The sequence below is a fragment of the Alosa pseudoharengus genome, unplaced genomic scaffold (assembly GCF_046254945.1).
Source record: "Alosa pseudoharengus isolate Yale_2024_CS ecotype anadromous, Long Island Sound unplaced genomic scaffold, YU_APseudo_1.1 YU_APseudo_1.1_scf_2, whole genome shotgun sequence".
NCBI lineage: Eukaryota > Metazoa > Chordata > Actinopteri > Clupeiformes > Clupeidae > Alosa > Alosa pseudoharengus.
This window is the reverse complement of record NW_027468663.1, coordinates 25432932-25458833: the sequence shown is the minus strand read 5'-3', so window position 1 is coordinate 25458833 and position 25902 is coordinate 25432932. Positions and strand designations below refer to the sequence as shown.

Below are 25902 nucleotides of genomic sequence, written 5' to 3'. Positions count from 1 at the left end.
CCAACTAACTGCTTAGATTAGTGCCTATGAAATTGTGTCCTAGGAGTTTTTATGAGTAACATTTCTATGATTGCTATGCATACAAAAGGTTTATTTCACTCAGTGCTCACAATTATAGTACTTTTCAATCAGCATGTTTTGATATGCCACGCCTCTCCTATATTGATTATGATATTTTACTTACAGTAACATATTACATTTACAGTACTTCAAATCAGGAAAAATGGAGACAAAAACAAGTGTGTTTTTTTTTTATTTATTTTTATTTTTTTGCAATGTCAGCTAATTACCATTAGTCAGCAGAGTATATAGACACATATGTTTGAAGCAATCATAAAAACAAACACACAACATAAGAAAAAAAGATTGAAAAAAAAAGTGTGAATGGTATTTTAAAGAATAACTTAAGAGCACACTGTCTCCTCACTAAGTTGTATCTTGTGATAGATAGGCCAATAGATAGCCATAGATAGCCTACCAATGTAATTTTGAGACCCACCTGTAATGTGGACTGTTTCATCCTAATACATGAAATCTTCTGGTTACCACTGATTCACTTTTATCTTCCTTTCTGGGAAACATAAATTGAATCCTTAGAAATTGAATCAAGCAGGAAGAAAAACAAAAGGCAACTCTATCAATGAATAAATAATGCTTATGATTGAAATGCTTATAATAAATTAAACTGGTCAAATCACGCAGTCTAATGATTTTTTATTATTTTTGTCTTGGAAATTCTTTTTCAAATCGATTGTCGATTCGTTAACGCTTCATTAATTGTTCATTAGTGTGTGACTCAAGGCAGTCGGAATCTTGTCAATCCCGAAATGTCATTTCAGGGGGTTTGGGCGGGTCAGTGTGCTGTGCCCGCCCACATTACTAACCACATCACTCCTGGTTTATACGACTGATCCTGCTGCTCTCTCACTGTTGCTGCCGTGAATGTACAACAACACACCAGAATCTACTCTTGGTGCAGTGAACATGTTCTCAATAGAATGCTCGCTCTCCATGCATGCATGTGTAGACCGGCTGTAAGCCACGACCAGTGTTACAGCGAGACCGTAGCCTTTAGTGTGTTTATCAGAAGATTATTCTACCTCCTCTGAATTCACTGTGGGCTCTTTGCAACGAAGTGATTGAATAGCCGCAGCCGAGGATTCGCTTAGCTTTTCCCGTAGGTAGAAGTCATTTCGCTTGGAGCAACGTTTGAAACATGGCGAGTGACTCCCCGGCACGAAGTCTGGATGAGATAGACCTCTCCATGCTGAGGGTAAGTTTAGAGATCCAATTGCAATCACTGATAACCTAACGGTTGTTGTGTGTTACACTTTACGTGCACCTGATAGCGTCCGTGCCTCTAAAACGCTCAAAGAAAGTGTTGCTTAGAGACGATCTGATTAAGTAAAAATGTTGCATTACAGTATATCCCATTTCTCCATTGACGACCAACCAAACGGTTTCTTTGTAACCTAATGCAGCATGTTATTTTTCCAGAAGATTTGTCCTAAATAGCTGTCTCCTTACACTCGCATTTTTACCGCATCAGTCTGTGATGAGTTAGCGTTTCGTACACCACCGAAATGCAACTCACTGTCTAACGAAACCTGCAATCTGTAAAAACAAAGCTCTTCCTGACGAGAATTATTTGTATGGACATTATGTGATTACAGTGAGACGTGATTAGATTGACAGTCTAAATGATTTGCGGTGATAAATACTCTCCAAAAGCCTTTACCACACCACACTGATAAAAGGTAGCATATAACACTGTTGTATTGCCTTTATGTAAATACTACAAAATAGAAAGAATGACATGCTTATTTGGACAGAATCTTGTTTATTAATATATTGAAAGCTAGCCAATCGAATCCCGCTGATCTCTTGTCTTCCATCGCGTAAAGGCTCTGCGCTCACTGCTGGACCCAATTCTTTTGTTCGCCTAGCTTAAAAATCCCCCTTGTACACTGGCAAGGGCCGGGTAGGTAGGTGGTAGCACACATGTTATTTATGTCGGCTGTAGTGCCTCACGGTGATGGGCGGTTTGAGTTATTGAAAATACCATTGAATGCTTTCTGTAAAGATTCTTGATGTGTTCACGCGAATTGTAATTTTCGGACATTATTTGACAGTGTAACAGAAAGGTTTATGAACGAGTCGTTGTTATTGGTTGTACAAGTGATCACGTAGCCTTTAGTCTGTAGGCCCTCTCCTGTCCCCTTTCTTTAGGTCGTAAAACGAGTGACAGGTGTACAGGCTGTATACCTACTTGTTGGGCCCCATCCCCGCCACACCGGGCTGTTGTAGCCTAATTCTGTAAATTGTGAGAATAACGCCCAAATAGCCGTTCATGTTCGGTATTGCCTAACGATTGTTTGAATATTACTAGCAATGATAGTATAGATATTGGAATTTAATCGTTAATTAATTTCATGAGCAGTTAGACCAGCACAAGCAGTTAACTGTTGGCACTGACGTGTGTTAGAAATGTATTGTGTCTACTTCACTGGTGTCTGCCTGCTCCAAGGCAGCAGGCAAAGATGATTCATTCTGACTTTCAGTGTAGTGTAGGAGAATGTCTGAATTGTCATCACAATACTTTATAATCAATCAATCTGCATTAGTTTCACATATTTGTTTAAGAATATACACCCTTTTTTATCAAATAAATTTCAGTCACCCCATCTCCCTAATTCATGTGTATTTGAATATGGCACTGTTGCTATTCTATTAAGGCCTTTTTAAGGAATCAATTCAGTGTAAAAGAGTCTGTTCTGTTAATGTTCTGCTATGCCTGATCGTATGGCTTAAATGTCAGCCTTTAACAAACTTGTCTCTATTTAAATCTCACTGAAATATCTGGTGACTGCAATCAACCTTGGGAGTGCTGTGCTGCTACTACTATTGGTTGTTTATGTCTGGCAGATAAGCTTCTGAAGACGAGATAACAACTGGCCCATATTTATTCATTGGCTGTAGGGGCATGTTCTTCCATGGAAGTCTTAATGACTGCTAGAGATGAGTTGGTTGGGACTTTTTGTTTTGTTTGTTTCGGTTGCGGCTTCCCTGTATTCTATAGCTTTGCATTCGTGTGTGTAGTGTACATGTTAGAGCTACATACTCTTAGAAATAAAGATTGGACAAGTAGGTCACCTAGAAGTGGAGCACCATCACGAGCAGGAGTTGGCAAGCTTTCCACCGGGCCATATACAACACTCCCAGATGCAACATTTAGAATCAAGCCCTGTGCCACAGCCTCGCACACACTCAAACATGAGAAATATCCTCTCTGGTTACTTGAGACAAATACAAGGGGGGGATACCTTTATGGCTGTTGTTCTTGGATTTGTGTACCTCCATGGCACTAGACTGCCTAGTAACACTATTAAGGTCGAGGTCATAGAAACAGAACAAAATGGACAAGTTTTTATTTTTTTCCGTCAGTCATTATGAAGAGCATGATTAGAATATCACCGTGGAAACAAACGCTTTTATATTTCTTTGAATCACTTCCTTCCTCTTTGTTTGCTCATAGAAAATGAAAGATAGCACTGATGTGTGTGTGTATGGGCAGCGTGACCTGTGAAGAGCACTTCACACACTGTTCCATGACAAGACTAAACAGATGTTCATAGCCCATTGATCTGAACGCATTATAACAGGCTACTGTAGGAGGGTGGCTGTTGGGGTGCGTGTAGTGTGTGTGACGGCCCTTCAGATGGTGTGTTTTGATGTTTGACCAATGGAGAGGGCCTGGTCCTTTCATAGTTGACAAGTGTAGGTCAGAACAATAAATGTAATTAAATGTACTGTCTGTTCGTCAGGCTTGTGCAAAATTCCAGAATTGAATTGAAACTGGCTTTTAAATTCCAATTCAATTGGAATTTAACTTGCATTTCAATTGAGGTAGCAAAACAAGAAGCAGAATTGCAATTCGAATTGTGCACAACCCTGCTTAAGGAACATTTAATGACCTGAAACTGCAGTTGGTGTGTCATCTTAACAGGATGTAAGAAAGGGGTAAATCTCCAAATAGTGCAATTTGTGCAATTTGACAATGGATTAATGTGCGTTGGCCCATGTTATGTAGACATCATTGATGTGTCCTTTTCCCAAAACTGATAGTGAGGGGGACTTGCGTAACATCTCTCACTTATTCTCTTGCTTAGTCTGTTGTGTCTGGCTTCACTACACTGGGTGGGTTTTTAGCCTGAAGCACTTACTGTCCTCAATCCTCCCTCCTCCCTCTCCTCCTCCCTCCTCCCTCTCCTCCTCCCCCCTTTCCCCACTGTCTCTGTGCCCCCTGGTCGACGCCCGCTGACCCACTTCCTGTCTGGAGAGTGTGAGGACGCTGCTATTTGTGTTTATTTGTTTGGCGCCTATTTCCTTTTTTCCAAATAGATGAAACTCTGCTGCTAAATCTAGAAGCTAATAGCTGTCAAGTCCTGACAGGAGGTTGGATGCTATCTGCCGCAGGGCTTAACGTTATCTCCATTTCTTTGAGGTGGATATTTATAGTGAGATATCAGTGTTGTTGGCCCGAGGATTATGTACATGTAGTTGTTTTCTTTGTCTAGCACTGTTGTTGGAATAACATGTGTGGATTACTTTAGCCATCTCAGTAGGCTAATAACTCAATTGTATCCCACTTTTTTGTGTTTTGACAACAACCTAAACGTTTGACAACAACCTTCAAAAAATTTACTATTATGTCACCTTGAGATTGTCACATGGGTGAGCAAAAAGAGACAGCATAACCCATTCAAGATGTCCATCTGTTAGGAATGACCTCGCACAGGGGGTTGGGTGCATTGGATCAACATGTAGAAAGACCACCATGCTATCTATTTTTGCAGCTGATAGAGTGAACTGAGGAGAAATGCATAGATAGACAGGGACACCAGGCAAGCCTGATGCTTTACGAAGCTCCCCCTAGCGTCTGTACGTGTCAATACTAGGGGTGGGCGATATATATCGTCTGCGATAATATCGTGATTGTTGTTTTAACGATGTGCAAATTGACATTATCGAGTATTTAAATTACTTATGGGGAAAAACACCCGAAATCACGCATTGAAGACTCATTCCCAGGATGTATGCGGGAGAAGCCCCTGGCTGCAGCAGAGCAAGTGTCACGTGATCACTAGTGGGTCACAACCTAAAACACATTCTCTGCTAAAACGTTGCCCCACGCACGCCTAATATTTATTTTGTGCAGCGAGAGTAGCCTACTTGGGATTTTATGCGGCTACTTCTACTCAAGTAGCATTGATGAGACAGTCACGTTTTTTCCTACATGGTATTATATTCAGAGAAAACATTAGCCTTTGAGTCAGTTGTAAACAAAGAACTATTCTCATGTAACTCTTTTGTAAATGGACTGAAGTTCGCTCTAAATATCTACGTTTACCGATTATGCTAACCGTTAGCATCTCTATGGGATTTCTCACATTAGCCATAAGCTAACGCATTCGTTTCTATTCTGTAACTTGGAATGCTAGCCTACATGATTGCTCTTAAACAAAACATAGAAGGAAATAACTGAGATGTACTCTGTTGGTCTGCTTAGTTTTACAGTGAATCCTATGTAAAGGTTTGAAAGGAACTTCAGCTTCAGACTTTCTCTTGGGAAACTGTTAGGCCTATTCATCTTCTCTAATGTAGCTGTCATTGGCACACACACAAGTGGGGGCAGAATTGGAAATGTGTCAGAGTGACAATGCATTGGTTGATTTGGTTAAAAAGTCACAGGTTAGGTTATTGGTTATTATTGTAATGATGCTATTCATAAATAATGAGCTGTAAAGTAACTCAGACTTTAACAAAAACTATTTTTTAAAGGATATCGACTAATTATCGTTATCGTCAAAATCACAAAAAATATCGAGATATTATTTTTTGTCCATATCGCCCACCCCTAGTCAATACGTGTGTGAGCCAGTGTTGTAGTCAAGTCACTATGCCTCGAGTCCGAGTCCAGGTTCGAGTCCCCAGTGTTCAAGTCCGAGTCAAGTCCAAGTCATTAAAAAAAAATTCCAAGTCAAGTCCGAGTCGAGTCCACTACTCATCCGAGTCAAGTCCGAGTCGAGTCACTATTGATCCACGTCGAGTCCGAGTCGAGTCCCTATTGATCAAGTCGAGTCCAAGTCCAGCACTAAAGTAAGCATAGCCTACATGTCGTTCCATTTTTTCCCATTGCAGATGAAATCCTTAAAAGCAAAACGGACAATCTTCTGTCTCCAAGCAGGGGTGCCATCACTTGTGTGAAAGTATTATTGCCAAATTTCTTGCCAAACCCAATGTGTTGTATTTATTATTTCGGAGAGAATACCATACCATATCTATACCATAGCCTATAGGCCTACTCATAATAAATGAGCAATCCACATCCCAATCACACAGGCCATTAAGTCACATTATGCTGTTAGTGCTGACAATTGTATAGGCAGTGTTGTAGAAGTTCATACTTCACAAGAGCTAGATGAACGTTGGAGTAGGCCTATTTTGTAAGAGGTAGTGTGGATCATAAAAGGGCTTTTTTTTTTATTCTGGCTGTTAAATAGCCTACACAATTTTAGCGCAGTTTGGGAGGGACAGAAACAGAGCAGGGCCCGTCTTGGTAGCTTCTTTCTGACTCCCGTGATGTGAACACTGGCTACCGGCAACTGCATAATTATGTTATCACTTCACTGACACTATGGAGACATATTTCACGTCAACAATAGAGATGAAAACTAGCTTCAGGTTAACGAAGATGTAGATCATCTGCCTAATTAATTTACTTGTGCAACAGGCCACGTTCATTTCAGCGAGATGAGTGAAATAAATGTTTTTTTAAGCTGCCCTCGCCATACTATTTGCTATGATATTCACCTGTTAGAAATAGAACACGTTGCTATTTCCTTTTTTTTCGTGCAGTGGATTAGGCTATCAAATCGCTCGTTTGAACAGTAACAGTAATCCAGTTCATTCGTGGTTTTAAATATAGTTGTTTCTGGCCTACCCACGAGAGGTTCAGTTTGTCAGTTTCACTTGCGCAGACATGTAGGCCTACATTGACACTACATGGACACTCTACTAGGCAATTTAATGTTATGTTTCTATATTTTATGACACCAAAATTAAGAAGTATGCTATATCTTGATCGGGAAAACGTTTAGTTTATTTTTCTTTCATCCGATAATAGCCTGCTGCAAATTAACAGACAGAAGCACGGCAGGGCACGCCCCGAATGAAAATGAATGAATGGAACCTCGCTTCTCGCGTCAGTCAGGGAAAACACTGTTCACCAAGTCACGATTATCAGCTATCCAGCAGCAGTGTGTGTTGTTTAGCCTTGGCTGAGTGTAATCTTAGGTAATGTTATGTGATGTATGAGAACTAATATTGCCTGGCAATAGCCTACTACATTGAAATATCTCCAGGCATTTTGGTGTTAAAGTTAACGTTAGTTTGCTTTGCATGTGAACATGATGTGACTTGCAATGTAGCCTACGACACGAAGCAGTAGCCTAACATTCCCTTGAACTAAAATTAGTATTACGAATAATTTAGATATTAAAATCATATAGCAAATTATAGCCTAATGACATACTACAATTATAGCCTTATGATATATTACAAAAAAAAGTCGAGTCCTCGACGAGTCATCGCGAGTGCGAATGCACGAGTCCGAGTCCAAGTTCGAGTCATCAGTGCTCAAGTCCAAGTCAAGTCACGAGTCTCTAAATTTAGCTAATGACTCGGACTCGAGTTCGAGTCTCGGACTCGAGTACTACAACACTGGTGTGAGCCCTCGCTCGATCTGAAGTTCTTTTCCTTTTCTTTGCATCTTCTGTCAAGGGTTTTCGCTGCTTCTTCGCCGGCTCTGCCAATACATGTTTGCAACAATCGCTAGCATTTCGTTAGCCTGCCTCTGTGCTTGGGATGCAGGATGTAAACTGATCCTGCTTCTCGCGATGTCTGAGACCTTGTGAGACTGAAGGTCGGCGGGTTGGATACACCAAACTTGCAAGCGGGATATTCTTCCTACAGGCAGTAGTGGCGGGCGAGAGAGTCTTCATTCACCCTGTAATGAGTCATTTAACTATATACCGACTTACGAAGATGATTAATTAACCAGAAAACGTTGCCTGGTGTCCCTTTAATCTGAGAATAGGCCAAAATGGCTAGTCCTTTTAACACCACAACCGTTATCATGGCATTCCAAACTGTCAGATGCTTCATAGCTGAAAGGTTTCCTGAGGGTTTACTTTAATTCTTAAATTTCCCCTTGGCGATCAATAAAGTATTGTAACAAACTGTAAGAATGTCTCAAAATGGTCTTTATTGGTTACGCACCAAAAACACGAACGTCATAAAACAGGCAACACAAGGGAGGTCAATTAAACAAGCACGATACACAAACAGGGTAGTCACATACAATACACGGGGTAAACACATGAGGTACAACACAAAGAAAGACCATACCAGCTAACACATACACAACAAGGCAAACGCCACTACTCATACTACAACCAACATCAACATTATACACACACACACGCACAGCATTATGGGAGTACAGTCATACAGCTAGGCTCAGATCATTACACAGCCCCCCGAGACTTAGTCCATGTCCCCTTGACTCAAGTCTTACCCTACGTCAGTCCATGAGCCTGGCTGGGACGCGACGCTGTCTTTGTGGGCGCCCCGCTGTCGCGTCGGTGACTTCCGGTGAAGGCTGCACGGTGATCGGTGTTAGAGCCACAGCTCCATTGTCACCACGTTCCACAGAGTCAGTGTCAAAGTCTCCACGACCCTCAGCTGAGGCCAGGGGTCGATACGGGGCCAGTCGATCACGGTGGAGAGCCACAACTCTCCGACGCTTAATCAGTCTCACACGATAGACCACATCAGACAGCTTCTCTAAGACATCGCACGGCCCGACCCACTGGCTAGTGAGTTTCGGGGAAATGCCTTTCTTTCTCTCCGGGCAGTACACCCACACTTTATCGCCGGTCTGGAACTCCTGGCCGCGACAGCGCGTATCGTAAGCTCGCTTTTGACGCATTCCAGCTTCACTCATAGCCTGCCGTGCCAACTCATGTACTCCTTTGAGTCTCTCGCGTAGCTGCTTGTAGTATTCCAGCCCTGGCTTACCTCCAATCTCCGCCTCCGGAGGCGAACCGAACACCAAGTCCACCGGCGTGCGTAGCTCTCGCCCGAACATCAGAGCTGCCGGTGTGCATTTCGTTGACTACTCTTGCACCGCTGTGCGATATGCCCATAGCACCAGGGGCAAGTGTAAGTCCCAGTCCTTTTGTCGGCGGTCGGCCATTATGGCCAGCTGCACTGCTAGCGTCCGGTTAAACCGTTCGACCAGCCCGTCGCTTTGTGGATGCAGAGGTGTCGTTCTCGTTTTCCGGATGCCCATGCGCTGGCAAACCTCAGCAAACACCTCCGCCTCGAAATTCCGCCCTTGGTCGCTGTGGAGCTCCTCCGGTGCCCCGAACCGGCAGAACATCTCAGTGACCAGTCTGTCCGCTGTCGTGTGGGCGCTCTGATCGATCTGGCACTGCATACGCCTCCGGCCACTTAGTGAAATAGTCCATAGCTACGAGCACGTAGCGATTTCCCCGCTCTGTGACTGGCAGTGGGCCCATGATATCGACGGCTACCCGCTCCATGGGAGCCCCGACTGCGTATTGCTGCAGCGGAGCGTGCGAGCGTCGCGTGGGGCCCTTCTTCGCTGTGCAGGCGTCACAGCAGTGAACATGCAGTTCAACGTCCAGCCTGCATCCCGGCCAATAGAAGTGGCTTCTCAGCCGACGAAGAGTTTTTGCGATGCCGAAATGAGCCGCCCCCACAGCCCCATGTACCTGTTCCAGTACACGGGCTCGTAATCCAGCAGGAACCAGCAACTGGAAAATGTCAGATTGTCGATCGGGGGCTCGCCAGTGTCTATACAACAGTCCTTGACGTGCTACTATTCCCGGCCACTGTGAATAAATCGCTTTGGTCTCTGGATCGAGTGCTGATACGTCAGTCCATGGCGGTCGCTGACCGGCTTCGATCCATGACCACACTCGGCCAAGCGTGGCGTCCTCCGATTGCGCCTTCCGGATCTCCTCCCTCGACATCACGTCCACCGGTGACTGCGCGTCCATGGCCTCAGCTGCCGCTCTGCAGTGCTGTGTTGTGGCGTTGGGCTGCGGTGTGTTGTCTCTCTCGCTGGCGTGAAGCTGGCGAGCGGTGGCTGTCTTGATGGCGCGGCGCTGGCGAGCGTTGAGTCTCTCTCTCTCTGCCAGCGGTGATGCAGCCTGTAGCCGACGAGCGGGCTCCGGTTGAGCCGCGGCCAGGCTCCTCTCCTCCCTCCGGTGGCAGTGCTGGCACTGGTCTGCTGCACACGGACGCCTGGACAGGGCGTCCGCGTTGCCGTGAAGGCGACCCGCCCGGTGTCGAATCTCCATGTCGTAGTCCTGGAGCGCCTCCAGCCAGCGAGCCAGCTGGCCCTCTGGTTCTTTGAAGTTCAGCAGCCAGGTGAGCGATGCATGGTCCGTTCTCAGCAGGAACCGTTTGCCGTAGAGGTAGGTTCGGAAATGGCGCACTGCCACCACCACAGCCAACAGTTCTCTGCGGGTCACGCAGTAGTTCTTCTCCGCTCGGTCCAGTGAGCGGCTGAAGTATGCGACCACCTGCTCGCCCTGCTCGCCTGCTTGAGAGAGGACGGCGCCGACGCCCACGTCACTGGCGTCGGTGTCCAGGATGAACGGCAGTTGAGGGTCAGGGAAAGCGAGCACTGGGGCCTCACATAGCGCCCTCCGCAGCCGCCGGAATGCCGCGTCGCACTCTCGCGTCCACTCGAAGAGCTGGCCTTTGTGCGTCAAACGATGCAGCGGACTGGCGACTGTAGCAAAGTCCCGGATGAAACGCCGGTAATATGACGCCAGGCCCAGGAAGCTCCGCAGCTCAGCACCATCGCGCGGAACAGGCCAACGTCTCACCGTCTCCACCTTAGCTGGGTCGGTGGCCACTCCGGTGGCCCCCACGACATGGCCCAGGAATCCGGTTTGCCTCCGGAACAGGTGGCACTTTTTCGGGTGCAGTTTGAGCCCAGCACCCCGTATGGCGTCGAACACCTTTTCCAGATGTCCTATGGCACCGGTGAAGTCTGTTGCATGACACAGGATGTCGTCCAGGTAAACCACGCAGCATGTACGTGGAATGCCCGCCAGGACACGCTCCATCAGCCGCTCAAAGTTCGCTGGCCCGTTGCATAGGCCGAACGGAAGTACCCGGAACTGCCACAGCCCTTGCCCGATGGTAAACGCTGTCTTCGGCCGAGCTTCCGGGGCTAGTTCAATCTGCCAGTAGCCACTGCGTAAGTCCAGCGAGCTAAACCAGCAGGAGCCGGCAATGCTGTCCAGCGCATCGTCAATGCGGGGGAGCGGGTAGGAGTCTTTCCGGGTTACCTGGTTGAGGCGCCTGTAGTCAACACAGAACCACCACGAGCCGTCCTTCTTCCGGACGAGTACAGCCGGCGCAGCCCAGGGACTACTGCTTGGCTCTATCACTCCTGCCGCGGCCATTTCCTTGATCTTTTCTTCAGCTGCTTGTCGTTTGGCGAACGGTAAGCGATGAGGCTGAAGTCGGATGGGCCGAGCATTTCCGGTGTCGATATCGTGTTGGACCAGGCTCGTTCGGGTGCAGTCCTCATCTCTTGCAGCGAAGATGTCGGTGTACGCTGCTAGTAGTCTCCGCACCTGGCTACCCTGTGCTTCACTCAGCCCCTCACAGCTACGAGTGCAGAGTTCATTTACGGCTTGCCTTGTCTCTACAGAGGGCCGCGCTCTCTGAGTGGAGAGTGGTGATTGCTCAACCCGCGCTCCTGGCTCCTCTCTAGTGGGCGTGAGCTGAGCAGTGGCGAACTCAGCAAGCGGACCTGGACGAGACCTGTTGTTTTCGCGGGCTTGAGTTTCGCGGGCTTGTGTGGAGAGGGGCGGAGACTCAGCAAGCGGACCTGGATGAGACCTGTTGTTTCCGCGGGCTTGAGTTTCGCGGGCTTGTGTGGGGAGGGGCGGAGTCTTGGATGGCGAGCACTCTTTGCGAGTTTGCTTCCTGCGGGCTTGTGTGGAGCGAGTTGGAGAGTTTTTCGTCGCACCAGCTCTCCGCACTTCATGCTCTGTTTTCCCCGCCGTGTGCAACACTACGCTGCTCGTCCCTAAGTGTAGTGTGAACCGGGAAATGTCCACCACAGCCCCCCATTTCTCTAGCACGTCCAGGCCGAGAATGCAATCATCCTGAATGCTAGCCAACCAAAGCCGGCGGCTCGCCGTCTCACCGTTGATGCACACGCACACCACTTTTTGTCCATACAGTTCCGCTCGCTCTCCGGTAACTGTTGTGATGCGCGTTTTTGTCTTTTCCCAGCCTCTGGGTCTGGCTACCAGCGTGCCGGGTAAGAGACCGGGGCGCACAAGCGAGATGGTGGAGCCAGTATCGATCAAGGCGCGACACCGAGTCCCATCTAGCGTGCAGTCCACATACAGTCCTCTGGTTTGGCCGAGCCGGCCCAGCCGTATGCAATCCATAGCCCCTCCCGCCGTGCCACCTTCTTCTAGTAACTGGGGTGCGAGCGTGAGGGGTGCCGGGGCTGGGCAGTACCACGCGATGTGTCCCGGCTCACCACATCGGTGGCATCCGTCTCCGCTGGCCGGCCTCTTCCACTCGCGTGGGCGCCGTTGTGGTGGCTGTGCCGTGGTCTGCCGCGTCACCTCCATCGATGTCTGGCGTACGCAATGCCGCGACTCTGTTGTGTGGAAGATGTTTTCCACCCGTTCGGCTTCCGCGAGCGCCACGGACAGCGAGCTGGGGGCGCTCAGGCGAAGGTGTTCTTTTAGCCGCTCTGGGTGGATGCCTCGCACGAACGCTTCCAGTGCCATCTCTTCATGTAGACCCTGGCTGTACGTTGGGTAGCCCCGCCGGGCATACAGCTGCAGGTCAGCCGCGAACTTGCCCAGTCTCTCGTCCTTGTGTCGCCGTCTGGAAGCGAGTTGTTCTCTGGCATCGCTGATGAAGATTCTCTGGCCGAATCGTCGCTGCAGAGCTGCTTCGATTGCGGTCCAGCTTACTTGCTCCGCCGGTGGCAGGTCTTCTAATACTTGTAGCGCTTCCCCCTCCAGGGCCAACGCCACCTGTACGCCCGTTCTCTCCGCCGACCAGCCATTCAGCTCGGCTGCCAGCCGGACCTGTACCAGGTATGTCGCCAGCGGCCTTTCGCCATTGTAGTGGGGCAACTTTACGCTGGGGCGCCCTTCTACCGCCGCCGTCGCACCAAGGACTGGCCGGTTTCCATCGCTCCCGTGTGGAGCGGGTTCAAGTGGCGGGATGCTGCCATCAGCCCGGTTCGTTTCCTCCTGTGGCCGGGGGCGGGTCTCTTCATCACGGTCACGCTGCAGGCTGGCTCCGTCTGCTGGGCTCAGCAGGTGGCCATGGGCGAGCGTGCTGTCGAAGAGCCGTCTTGGCAGGAAACTCATCATCGCCAGGTAATCGGTTGCAGCTTTCTCCTCCCGTCCAGTAGGGGTCGTCATCCCACTTCTGACACCAATGTAACAAACTGTAAGAATGTCTCAAAATGGTCTTTATTGGTTACGCACCAAAAACACGAACGTCATAAAACAGGCAACACAAGGGAGGTCAATTAAACAAGCACGATACACAAACAGGGTAGTCACATACAATACACGGGGTAAACACATGAGGTACAACACAAAGAAAGACCATACCAGCTAACACATACACAACAAGGCAAACGCCACTACTCATACTACAACCAACATCAACATTATACACACACACACGCACAGCATTATGGGAGTACAGTCATACAGCTAGGCTCAGATCATTACAGTATCTATGTATCTACTGTATCTATCATTGTAAGGTTTTAAATGTATGTGGAACAAATCCTGTTGGTGGACTTCTGCATTTCCTGTAAATTCAATTATGACATGTCTGTCTAAAATGCATCACGTATTAGTCTGGTATCTAGAGGGTGATGGGGGTTGATGCTGGTGGAAAGGATTACACTACATTTCCACATTTCCAATAAACCCTCTGGTGTCTTGATGTGGAGAAACCAGTAGTAAAACCAGGACGTACAAGTATCTCCTGCCAGTCTGGGAGTGTGTGGGGGGTGGTTGAGTAATGTCATGTGAGCACCAGCCCTGCATCAGACACCACATGAGCGTGGTGGTGAGCTGACTCATTATGGTGTGTCTGCTCACTCTCCGTGTGCAGTACAAAGACTAACTGCTGAATGGCTATCATCTATTTGTATTGAGGAGGAAATCAAGAAGAGCTCTCATTAGACTTCCCATTCAAGCAATCACTTCTTAGTCATTCCAAACAAATCTGCGACTGACTGCCTTGGTTTTCAGATACTACATTTTTGTTCAAGCCTAGCTGGGGTTCTAGATGACACAAGCACAGTGTGATCATGACTACTCTTATGTACACTAAAGTGTGACCAGTTTTTTCCAACTGATTCTGCTTAATCATGTTTCCAGCTTCATAGGCAGAGACCCAAAAAATCCACATTTATCTGTGTTCACTTCTTGAGTTCATGTTTTTCAACAAAACTATAATCTGAGTATCAGGTTTGGCAGTAGAGAAGTGGTTTTCTAATGTGGTTGTATCCTTTACTTAAAATGAAACTACAAATTGGTTTTGAGTAGAGATGTCCGATAATATCGGCCCACCGATATTATCGGCCCGATATTAGCATAAAAATGTAATATCTGTTAATATCGTTATCGGATTTTTTTTGCCTTAAAACCGATAAAATAATGCTTGCGTTACACCCAAATAGTGCCTATGCGCTCCTGAAGCGTTTACCGGCGCACAGATTATGACCTTATCAAGCTGCGTCTTGAAGCATACAAACAAGCGTGGATGGCTGCAGTAACAAACTTGCTCGCTCTGTTTCAACATTATGTCTGTGGTTTGGAATTGGCCATGGCCGTCGTAGCCCCTTGAGTTGGCCGTGACGCCCCTTTGAAAATCAGAGGTTTACAGGCCACGGTGGCCTTGGTGCCCCCTTCTTTAAATATTCTGCTTTGCGTCCTACTAATAGCGATATATATTTAGCCTATGGCCAAATTACGCAGTGGAGAAAGTGACAGCGCAAGAAAGTGCGTCCAAATTAACCAATATTCTTCTCAGTTGAACTACTCGCGAAGTAGCCTACTCATCACACAGACATCACAAGTATCACATGAAAGAGCTTTTTCTCAGCTTTTAAACGATGTTAGCCGCTAATTGCTGTGGTGAACGGTTCGCGAGAAAAGTAAATAATATCATTCAATCATAAATTCTACTGAAGGTTTTGCGTCCATCTCCCTACCCATTCATCTCGCTGGAATACTTCAGAACCCTTTGTTTAACATATGACAAACCATATATCAGAATAAACAGCAGACCTTACCGAACAGAAAGGTGTAAATCAGTCCCCTGTACAGTTAGCCGTTCCAGACTAATCCCGTTTTGAATTTGCAGTAAATTTCAACATACATGGATGTCTCCAAATTTGGGATTTAAGTTTTACACTGTGTTTAAATTGTTCCACATTATTTCATAACGGGCCAAATACAAAACAAATATTACAAATGTCGCCTAGATATTGGTAAATCAGAGGACAGCTGACTGTAAGAGTTTGTGAAAGTAGCCTTAATGATCACAAAATGCTCATCATGCATCTAAGCTATTTGAGTTTCTTGCTGAGCTGTGCTTAAATTGTTCAATACATGATTTCATAACAGGCCAAATATAAAATAAATGTTAAATATAGCCTAGATATCTGAAAATATTAGATGATCAGATGATTTACAGTTATATGTAATATGTCATGTTTTATGTTTTTGTATACAGTGATGCAGGTCTACTGCAGTGAATACAACTTTGATCATTTTTATAGCCTACTACTGTATAGTTAACTTTGGCCTTGGTGCCCTGACATGTGGCCTTTGTGCCCCCCACCAAATATGCCCAACTGAAGGCCAAGTGGCCTTGCCTCTAAAATGGTGAAATTCCAAGCCTGATTGTGGGTATGGCCCGTTATGTACTTCACCTCAAGCCTGAAGTATTTTTTGTAGCTCAAACAAATGTTTTCAAAATTGTGCAGTATAGTTGCTTGCCACATTGTAATTGACTCATATTTGTGCATTCATTCAATTAAGGTGATTGAGTTTTAGTTAAAGAAACAGTTCATGAAGCATCCTACAAATGCAGGCTCATTTAACACAGAAAAAGGGTAGCCTGTCATACACTATGCCTGTTATTTTAGTTGGCTTTACATTCTGCTATGTTGCACATAGTTGTTCAGGTACAATGTTTTATCGTTTGTGAAGAAGTCAAATTTGCCCTATTTGTTGTGGGCATTGTCAAGATTATCTCAGGGAGAGTGTAATCCAAACTGTTGTTTGAGACAATTAAAAAATAAAAAATAAACATGGCACTTTTTCCCTAAATTAAGTTGAAGTATTTTTCTTATTTTGCACAGACAATGTTAACATTTGGAAAGCCTTGTTGCATTCAAGAATGCATCCAGTGGGGCATCACAATTCCACAACAGGAGATATGTGATGTTACCTAAATTAGTTTTGAGGAAAAATAACCCACATATCGACATCGGTATCGGCTGATATCGGAATCGAAATTTGAGAGTTGGACAATATCGGCATATCGGATATCGGCAAAAAAGCCAATATCGGACATCCCTAGTTTTGAGCATGGTTTCAGAAACTGTAAATCAGTGCAGATCTGGTTTGTCAACGCCACTTGAAGACCTTTGAAATGTGGCGGTCTTATCTCCATCCTCACTCACCTAGATAGTCTCTCACAGCACGACGGATAGGATACAGATTTTATTTTATTTGTCTTTGCATTATTCTTAATAATTAAATATAGGGTTTACATGATATGCAAATCATCATCCTGTTTTGATTTATATTTTACACAGCGTCTTAACTTTTTGGAAACAGGGTTGTACTTCTTAAACCCACATCTCTTGCGCTGTCTCGGTCTCTCTCTCTCTCAAACTAGCTTGTCAGCCCTCTTGACTTGAATGAAAATGTGTCTGGAATATATGAAAGTCTGCCTGATAAAAAAAAAAAAAAAAGCCTCAGAAAAGACGGGTGAGAGAATAAAAAAAGTGAGCGAGGCCGAGCTGGACAAGAAGGTGATGTACAGGCCAGGGAGCGGACAGCCTGCATGTCTGCTGACTCAGCTAGAACACAGCGGCCGGCCGCGGTGTCAGCCTGTCTCGTCAGACAAAGACAAAGACGAGGCATAGCGAGAGATGGTGGGGGGGGGGGGGGGGGGGAGAGATGGGTGAGGAGGGGAGGGGAGGGGCGGGCTGAAAGGGGAGCCAGGGGGCAGGGGAGGAGGTGAAGGTGTAGCAGTTCTGTGGAGAGACTGTTTTTTTATGTTGTTTTTTCTACAGGAAGGATGCAAGAGAGGGAAGTAAAAACAAAGACATTTGTGGATGATGGAAAATGGCAAATTGTGACAGATGCCTTCCCTGTCAGACTTGTGATTGCTATGAAAAGATCATTCACGTGAAAGATTCTTTAGATGAACCCAGCGACCTGGGACAAAATGAGTGAATTACATTAGCAATTATTTTGAATTCAATAATACTAAAAAGGCTTTTGTCAATGTACAATTTCAATGACTTTCCCTTGACATGTAGTAGCTCTAACTTGACATGACGTAGCTCTAACTCTAGTTTGTCTTTGGAATCGCTATAAACCTTTTTCTGGAGGCCTTACAGTATTACTGTATCTATTTTGCTTTGTGTTTGAGGCTCTATAATACCAATGACTGTCCAGCTGGAGTGTGTGTGTGTGTGGGAGGTTTTGTGTGTGTCTTAAGTTCACTTAGGGATGGCTGGCCCCCTGAAGGGCCAGTCATGTTTTTTTAAGCCTGGGTGGAGGGCAAAAAACTGTCTGGACACCTGCTGCTCAGTGCAGTCCCTGTGCCACTGCCCCAGACTATGGATTACTCTGTGTGTGTGTGTGCGTGCGTGCGTGCGTGAGGCCGCAGCTGTTGCAAGGTTCCCTTTACTTAGTTGGCTGAGTTGTAGCAGACTGTCCATTTATTTCCTTTTTGCCACCCCCCCCCCCCCTAAACTCTCTCTCACTCACACTCACACTCACACAACTACATACTCCTCTCCTCTTCTGTAGTATTTCCATGTGTTCAGGTACTTGGTGTGATGGCAGCATCCCTCAGATGATGATTATCCACACAGATTATCCAGAAACACATTGTCACACATCTCCACTTGCGCGCGCACACACACACACACACACACACACACGCACACACGCCTAGATATGCTGATAGTATAATATTTGCTTAACTTGAAATGAAAAAAGCCAATCCCAGATGCCATTCCAAATGGCGAGCTTCTTGCCACCTGCTTGGCTGCTCTTCCTCTCTCATACCCGCCTGTGTAGAAATCGGCCGTCGGCTCTTGAGCGTTTATGCCAGTGGACTCACGTAGCTCAGACTCTGTTTGTTTTGTCCTTTCAGCAATGTCATCCATTCAGGGAAACACCAACTCCCCATCTCCCACCCCACACACACACACACATACACACACACACACACACACACGCACACACGCACACACACACACGCACACACACGCACACGCCGCATCCATCCAAATTCTTCGACTCATCCAATGTGAAAGGGTTGTGATTGTACCGGCCCCAAACACCAGGGAGCCGGATTAGGCGATCAGAGCTTTTGAAGTGCAGCGAGCGTTTGAGCATGGCATGACGCAGAGACCCACAGGGAGACCGTGTGCTGAGATTGGGCACGTCACACGCGCTCTCATTGCAGGCTGTGATGAGAGCCGGCCCTGTCCCTGGGTGTGGTCGTCTCCGCCGCTGCTGTTTGTCTCACGGCTACCTTCACTGCTGCGGGGGTTCATTGGTTGTCATTGTTTTTTGCTATGAAGCACTCTCGTCCCCACATTGTTAAACCCATAACTCCTTACATATCAGCACAAACAATAGATTGTTAAACCCACAACTCCTCACAAAGAATAGACTGCTTGCGAGTGCTAGTGTGGCTATGAGGAGCGCGTTGAGCACCTGGTAAAATAGTTGGGGAGTAATTCATTTCTTCATTCCCTCACTCAACACCTCAATACCTCAGGCCGATGTGTGGCGAGTGCCCTAGGATATAATGGCTGCCGTGCATCACCCAGGTGTGTGCTAGTTTGTAGTTAGCGGTAGTAAACCGCTTTGGGTGCCTTGAAAAGGGCTATATTAACACTGTGTGTTGTTGTTGTTATTGTAATTGGATTTAGGCATGCCACAGGGGTAGCCACAACTCTTTTGGTGGTGCCGTGGCGGTTACAGTGTGGTAGTTCCACTCCCTTCCAGCTCTTTACCCTCTGAGTGCTGCCTGGCCAAACACTAACCATATTCTCCTTTTCCTCCTACAGGACCCGGCAGGGATATTTGAGCTGGTGGAACTGGTAGGCAATGGCACCTACGGACAAGTGTACAAGGTAGGTGACCACTCGAATGCTTGGCCACTGTTCACCACGTGAATCTCGCTGCCTGCTCTGAGAGTTGGTGATTGTGTGTGTTTGAAGTTGTGTCTCTCTCGGGTTGCTCCATGGTTTTCAAGCTCTCTGGATTTTGTGGGTCTTCTTATCTGATCCTCAGCTCTGAGAGGATAGAGTGGCATTTCCCCAGATATATTGGTTTGGTTCTCTCCCCTGTACCACTTTAACTAACTAGCATCTCTCTCTCTCTCACACACACACACACACACACACACACACACACACACACACACACACACACACACACACACACACACACACACACACACACAAAGAAGAGCTCACCCTCATTTCATCACTGCCAAGAGGAGGGCTAGAGAAGGAGGACGGTAAGAAACAGGGGAGAAGCACTTGATGTTGGGGCTGCATGAAGTAGCTGTCAGAGACTTGAAAGGGCTGGGTTATTTTGGCTCTCCTCTGCAGCGCGAGTACAAAGGAATGTTCCGGATGCCGGTGTGTTTCTGTGCGTTGTCATTGGGGCCTGAGCTGGAGCTGGTATTCCTGGTTAATACCCGAGGGTGGGCTCCCTCTAACTCTGCCTTTGATGTGGAGCTGTGCACCCCTCACCAGCAGCCTCCATCGCTTCATCTATCTTTTTCTGAAAAAAAATGGGGAAAAGAAAAGCCGACTGTGCTCAAATGTGGTGTTAAACATTCTCTCCCCCTAATAGAATGTTGTGTTAAACATTCTCTCCCCCTAATAGAATGCCAGTGCTGTTTAACCCTCTTTGGGCTTTTATTATTCTATAAAGCCAGTGCACCATAAATCACATCTTACATTGAATTAATGCTGAATATCATTATATTTTTATATCCTGCTAGAAAAAAGTAAGCTCCTAAAAATGTTGGATTTACCCCCTGCCACAGCTGAAAGGGAGGGTTAGGGTGGGGTGGGTGGCAGGAGGCAGGGCAGGGCTGGTGTGGAACTTCTTTTAGTAATGGCCATGTGTTGTGATTAAAGCCGGCCCAGTGTCTGTTAACAGCACAGATGCCATGAGAGTGGCGAGGCAGCGCAGTGAAAGCAGCTCCACTACTGATAGAGTGCTAAATAATTCAGTGGGGCAAATTTATGAGGGGAGGCGATTTTTTTTTTCTTTTCTCTCCGTCTCTCTTTTCCGCTCTCTCTCTCTTCCTTTCTCTCTCTCCCTTTCTCTCTTCTCTGTATCTCTCTCTTTCTCCCTTTTTCTCTGTCTCTGTACTCTGTATCTCTCTGTCTTTCTGCTTTTCTCTTTCTCTCTCTCCTCCTCCTCCTCCTCCTTTTCCTCCTGCTCCTCTCTCTCATGTGTGGAGCTTGTGAGAGCGGTCTGCACTGTGAGGCTGTGTTTGCTCCTCTCCCCAGAGAGAGGCCAGTTAAGTGGCTGGGGGCCAGTGCTGGGAGAGAGGCCTGAAATGAGCCCTTTGGTGGGAGGAATGGGCCAACTGCACCGGGGATGTCCTGGCACTCACCAGCCGCCTGCCTCCAGCACCTCCAGCACTGCTGAGGCCAAACCACCCCCCTTATCCTCTATACAGTTGGTTCCTCATATAGTTCCCCTGCTCCTCCATACAGTTCCCCTGCTCCTCCATACAGCTCCCCTGGTCCCCCCATACAGCTCCCCTGGTCCCCCCATACAGTTCCCCTGCTCCTCCATACAGTTCCCCTGGTCCCCTATACAGTTTCCTTGATCCCCCATACAGTTCCCCTGCTCCTCCATACAGTTCCCCTGTTTCTCCATACAGTTCCCCTGGTCCCCTATACAGTTTCCTTGATCCCCCATACAGTTCCCCTGGTCCCCTATACAGTTTCCTTGATCCCCCATACAAGTTCCCCTGGTCCCCCATACAGTTCCCCTGCTCCTCCATACAGTTCCCCTGGTCCCCTATACAGTTCCCAGGGTCCACTGTACAGTTCCCCTTGGCTCCCAATATGCAGCTCCCCTGGTCCACCATATAGTTGTCCTGGTCCCCCATACAGTTTCCTTGATTCCCATACAGTTCCCCTGGTCCTCCACCCAGTTCCCCTCGTCTACCATACAACTCACTGGACCAGCCAGACGGGAGGGGAAGGGAGGGGAAGGTCCTTCTCGCTTTCTCGCTAGTTCAGTGAGGTGCTGGCTGCAGCCACAGGCAAGGTCATGGCTCCAACTGGAAGGCAGCACAAGTGTGGCTTATACAAATGAAGAGCTTTCACTCCACACAGCCTTGAGTCCCATCTGTAGCAAACAGAACAGAGACCGATGCATAGAGATGCAAAGTGCCTTAGCTACAGGGTAGCTTCCTGTCTTGATTCTGAAAGAGGGCCTTGAGTGAGTTGAGTGAGATGTTGGATGTTGGCCTCAGTCTACAGTGGAGGTATGCTTCCTCTTCTTCCTCTACCGGTTTATTTAACTGTACATACACACTGCCGCCGACTTGAGCTTCCAAAGAAGCTCGGGTCACCCTGTCTAGGACGCTTGTCAAAAAAGTACAGGGACGCTTTGGCCGCTGTTCCGTGGCAGCATTCTATGTTCGATCATGTTCTATCTTACTACTTTATTTAAAGGCCGTCTATTTCGAATGGTTGCTGGTTGTTGGTCGCTGAACCGCATCATAGCTCATTACCATAAAGTTGACTTACTTTCAACTTTCTGCTTGACACTCAAGTTGCTCAAGATACCCAAAACGCGACGCCGACGGATTTGCCGCTTCTTGCAGCTGAGAGAAGCCGGCTTTCATTGAAAATTAATGACTTCCTGAATCTTTGGAAGCTCAAGTCGGCGGCGGTGTGTGTTGGGTAACGTCACTTCTGTTGACGTTCAAACAAAACAGAGAGCTAGCTCGCCCCTCCCTCCAATGCAACTGAAACTCTCCTGAACGTGCATCTCGTCCGTGATTGGCTGGAACAGTTTGTGATGTTTCGTGGTCCAGGCTGGACCAGGCTGATTTTGTTTGCGTTTTTGGAGCCTGGGCTGTCCACAGACACCGCGGTTTTTTGCAGTGTATTCAGGGGACAGGCAGCTAGCGGATGGTGGGGTGATGTTTGCTGTATGTGACGAGATGTTTTAGCTTAGAGAACCTTTAATGCGCACCTCTCCCTTGTTGGTGCACAGTGTCTGAAATATAGGCATGTCTCCACAGTAGACTCTCAGAGACAACAGAGACTTCAAATGAAAGAAATGGAACTTGTACTTCACTGACTTTACTTTAGTGGGCAAGTTACCAAATAAAGGATTTGCACACAGGGCAAATTCAGAGCTCCAGCAAGGGTTTCAGTTCCTTGTGGCACACAATGGCTCTGTCAATCCCCCTAAATAAACCTGGAAAGACCCTCTGTTCCTCCGTCTGAGGCCTGGGGGAGAAGAGGGAATGTTTGTGTAGTTAGTCCCCATGCTGGTCATGTGCTGTTCCTGGACATGGGTAGTGCTTCATTAAAGGGAACCTGCTGGCTCCTCTGACGAGCGGTCATCAGTATTGAAAGACAAGTTTCTCTTGTCTCTCCGAGCTTCCCTGTTTCTCATTCGAGCTCCTGATTAAGCCACCACACATACCACAGAGGGATTTGTAATCAGGTCACCGGAAGTGATAAGAGCCATATCCTGTGTTTGAGACCGCTATTGTGCTCGGTATATGTGGGGTGTGTGTGTGTGTGTGTGTGTGTGTGTGTGTGGGGGGGGGTGGTATTTGAGTGTATGCTCTGAATGCAAATCTGTGTGAGGTGGTGGTTTGTGTGCGTGTCTGTGTTTGTGTGTTTGTACGCGTGTGTGTTCTGTCTTGCCTGTCACAGTGACACTTGGGTTCTCGCTGCGCTGACCACACTATCTCTGTAGCCACGCGTCCAATTTTCCCGTCGATTGGAGTCAGATCAGGTCCCAGTTCCTCTCGTGTGGCAGGAAGAGGGGGGAGGGGTTCATGGGGGTCTTGTGGAGGAGCAGGCCCTGTCAGCTCCTCTGATGGCCTCATCCTCATCAGGTCTCCGCTCAGTCCTGTACAGGAAGGCACATCCGCGCGTTCATGTGTCGCCCAGTTGAGGTTCTTCCGCCATCTCTGTGTGCTGAATCATGAGATTCACTGCTCTCTCTCTCTCACACACACACACACACACACATACACACACACACACACACCAGGCTTGTGCAAAATTCCAGAATTGAATTGAAACTGGCTCTTAAATTCCAATTCAATTCTTGAATTTCACTTGCATTTCAATTGAGGTAGCAAACAGGAAGCTGAATTGCAATTCGAATTGTGCACAACCCTGACACACACACACACACACACACACACGCATACAAACATACACATACTGTACACCCGCACCAATACATGTGACCTTCTAATCATGATTAGTCAAAATGTATTATACCTAGTTGTGTCATGACTGATCATAGATTAGCCATTGTGTACAAGGGCCCTCAAGACATAATCATTTGGCACAGTGGCTGTTGTAGACATTCAGGGCCAGATGTACGTACATTTGTGAACGTAGCGTTATCAGCGTCATGGACAAACCGCAGATTGCAAACGCTTTCAGACCCAAGTTTCCGTCGTATTTATCAATCGTTCAATCCTTAGTGTAAACTGCGCCTTTCTCTGCCTTTCTCCGCCCATAAATGCAATTTACGAACATCCACAACTGAATGGCAGCGCCTTCAAGCGCAGTTGAATGAAGTTAACTGATGACAACATTAAAAAGAATCAAACGTTTAGCGATCATGAAATAATACCATACATGATAAGATGTCAACAAGCAGGGAGATAATGAAGATCAGTAGTTCTACTCAAACTACTTGTGCACTTTGGCTATGGAAGATTGGTCAAATCTAGCAAGTAGGAAAGTTTAAGTGAATGACGTGAAAGTGAAAGAAAGGCATTCGAAAGGCCAACGAATGTTGCTTTTGATAGTACAAAGACTTACAAAACTGGTGCTCTAAATAGTGATTCTGTTGTCTTTGAAAGGTTCTCTTATTGACTCATTGAACTGCAATTTGGATTAACACCTGCTTTTACAATGCGGAAGTATTTAGGCGCAGAATAGACGTGCGCTTTCACAAGCAGTCTTTGTACATACTGCGGAAAACATAATTAGGCGCTCTTTACTCTTCCCCTCCCATCTTTTTACGCTAAACTCCCACTTTCCCCTGGATCCTCCCATGAATGCATATGCATGACATGAAAAACGCAATCTGCCACTTTCAACTCCAGCGACAAGCAGTTTGCGCTTTTACATCATTGCGGCCTGTTTGTACATACCTCGCAATGATTTTACACGCACATTGCGAAACAAATACGCCTGAAGTGGGCGCAAAAGCGTTTAGTACATCTGGCCCTCAGTCTGTTTTTACTCATGTCTGACTCATAGAATCAGAAGAGCATGAGCTAAAGCTTCTCACTACAAATGACATCTTAGCAACAAAGCATGTTGCCAAAAGACTCCTCAGGCTTGGTGGTCTGCCCTTTGTAAAGCCACCTGTACTGTGTCCCAATGCCCACGTCCTGTCTTGTATGACCTGGACCTATTAAAGCAGTTTGCAATATACCCCCAGTTGCTCTCAGGTGCTGTTAAGAGGCTGTGCAGAGCAAGCAGGAAGTGGTCTTGGTGGAAAGAGCACACTGTAGACTATGCCTTCTTTTTTTAGTGCTGTGCGGCATTTTCAAATGACATTGACCTATTTTGGGCCATGCCACTGTGCAGCAAATACACCTCCACTGCTCGTCGGTGAATGAGAGGCGTTTCACTTTCTCAAAGCTCCTTGGTGACATGCTCTCCCTGCCAACACTGAGCCGTGTCTGTCTGCCTGGGTCTTTGACAGCAGCCGTCGTCTCCGTCTCCTTGTCCTTCTTCTTCCTCCTTAGTCTGCAGAGGCCTTTGGTTGGCTTGTCACCAAAAGCTGCGTCGCGGTTTTGACGTCATGTCGCGAGCAGTGGGATCCAGTAGGAACTAGACGCCGTTCCTAGACAAGAATGGTGCACAGCGTCTCGTGCTCCAGCGTCTTAATCTGTGAGAGCTGTCGCCTGTAAAACTGGTCTCTAAGATCCAGTGTTGTTTATTACGCTTCTGCAGAAGAATATCTGCTGCAAATTTCCCAGGAAGACAGTTCACCATCAGGCACCTGCTCAGGAAAAGTAATCGGAAATTTGACACACACACACACACACACACTCACCTTTGAAACACCTGCTCAGATGTGAGCTCTTACATGTCTACACACACCCTCTCCAACAGGTCTTGCACAACCGTTGGGACACACACACACACACACACACACACACTCTCTCTCTCTCTCTCTCTCTCTCTCTCTCTCTCTCTCTGACATACAC

At 47.0% G+C, this 25902-nt stretch overlaps 1 protein-coding gene across 1 annotated transcript in view; it reads left to right on the top strand.

Annotated features, from left to right (window-relative positions):
• The first annotated feature begins 950 nt into the window (after positions 1–950).
• LOC143133425 (TRAF2 and NCK-interacting protein kinase-like) overlaps positions 951–25902 on the top strand; it is a 101990-nt gene continuing 77038 nt past the window's right edge. The window contains exons 1-2 of the mRNA XM_076293190.1: positions 951–1273; positions 19502–19567. Coding sequence (XP_076149305.1) covers positions 1217–1273; positions 19502–19567 — 123 coding nt within the window. The 5' untranslated portion in view covers positions 951–1216. The remainder of the gene's footprint in view (positions 1274–19501; positions 19568–25902) is intronic.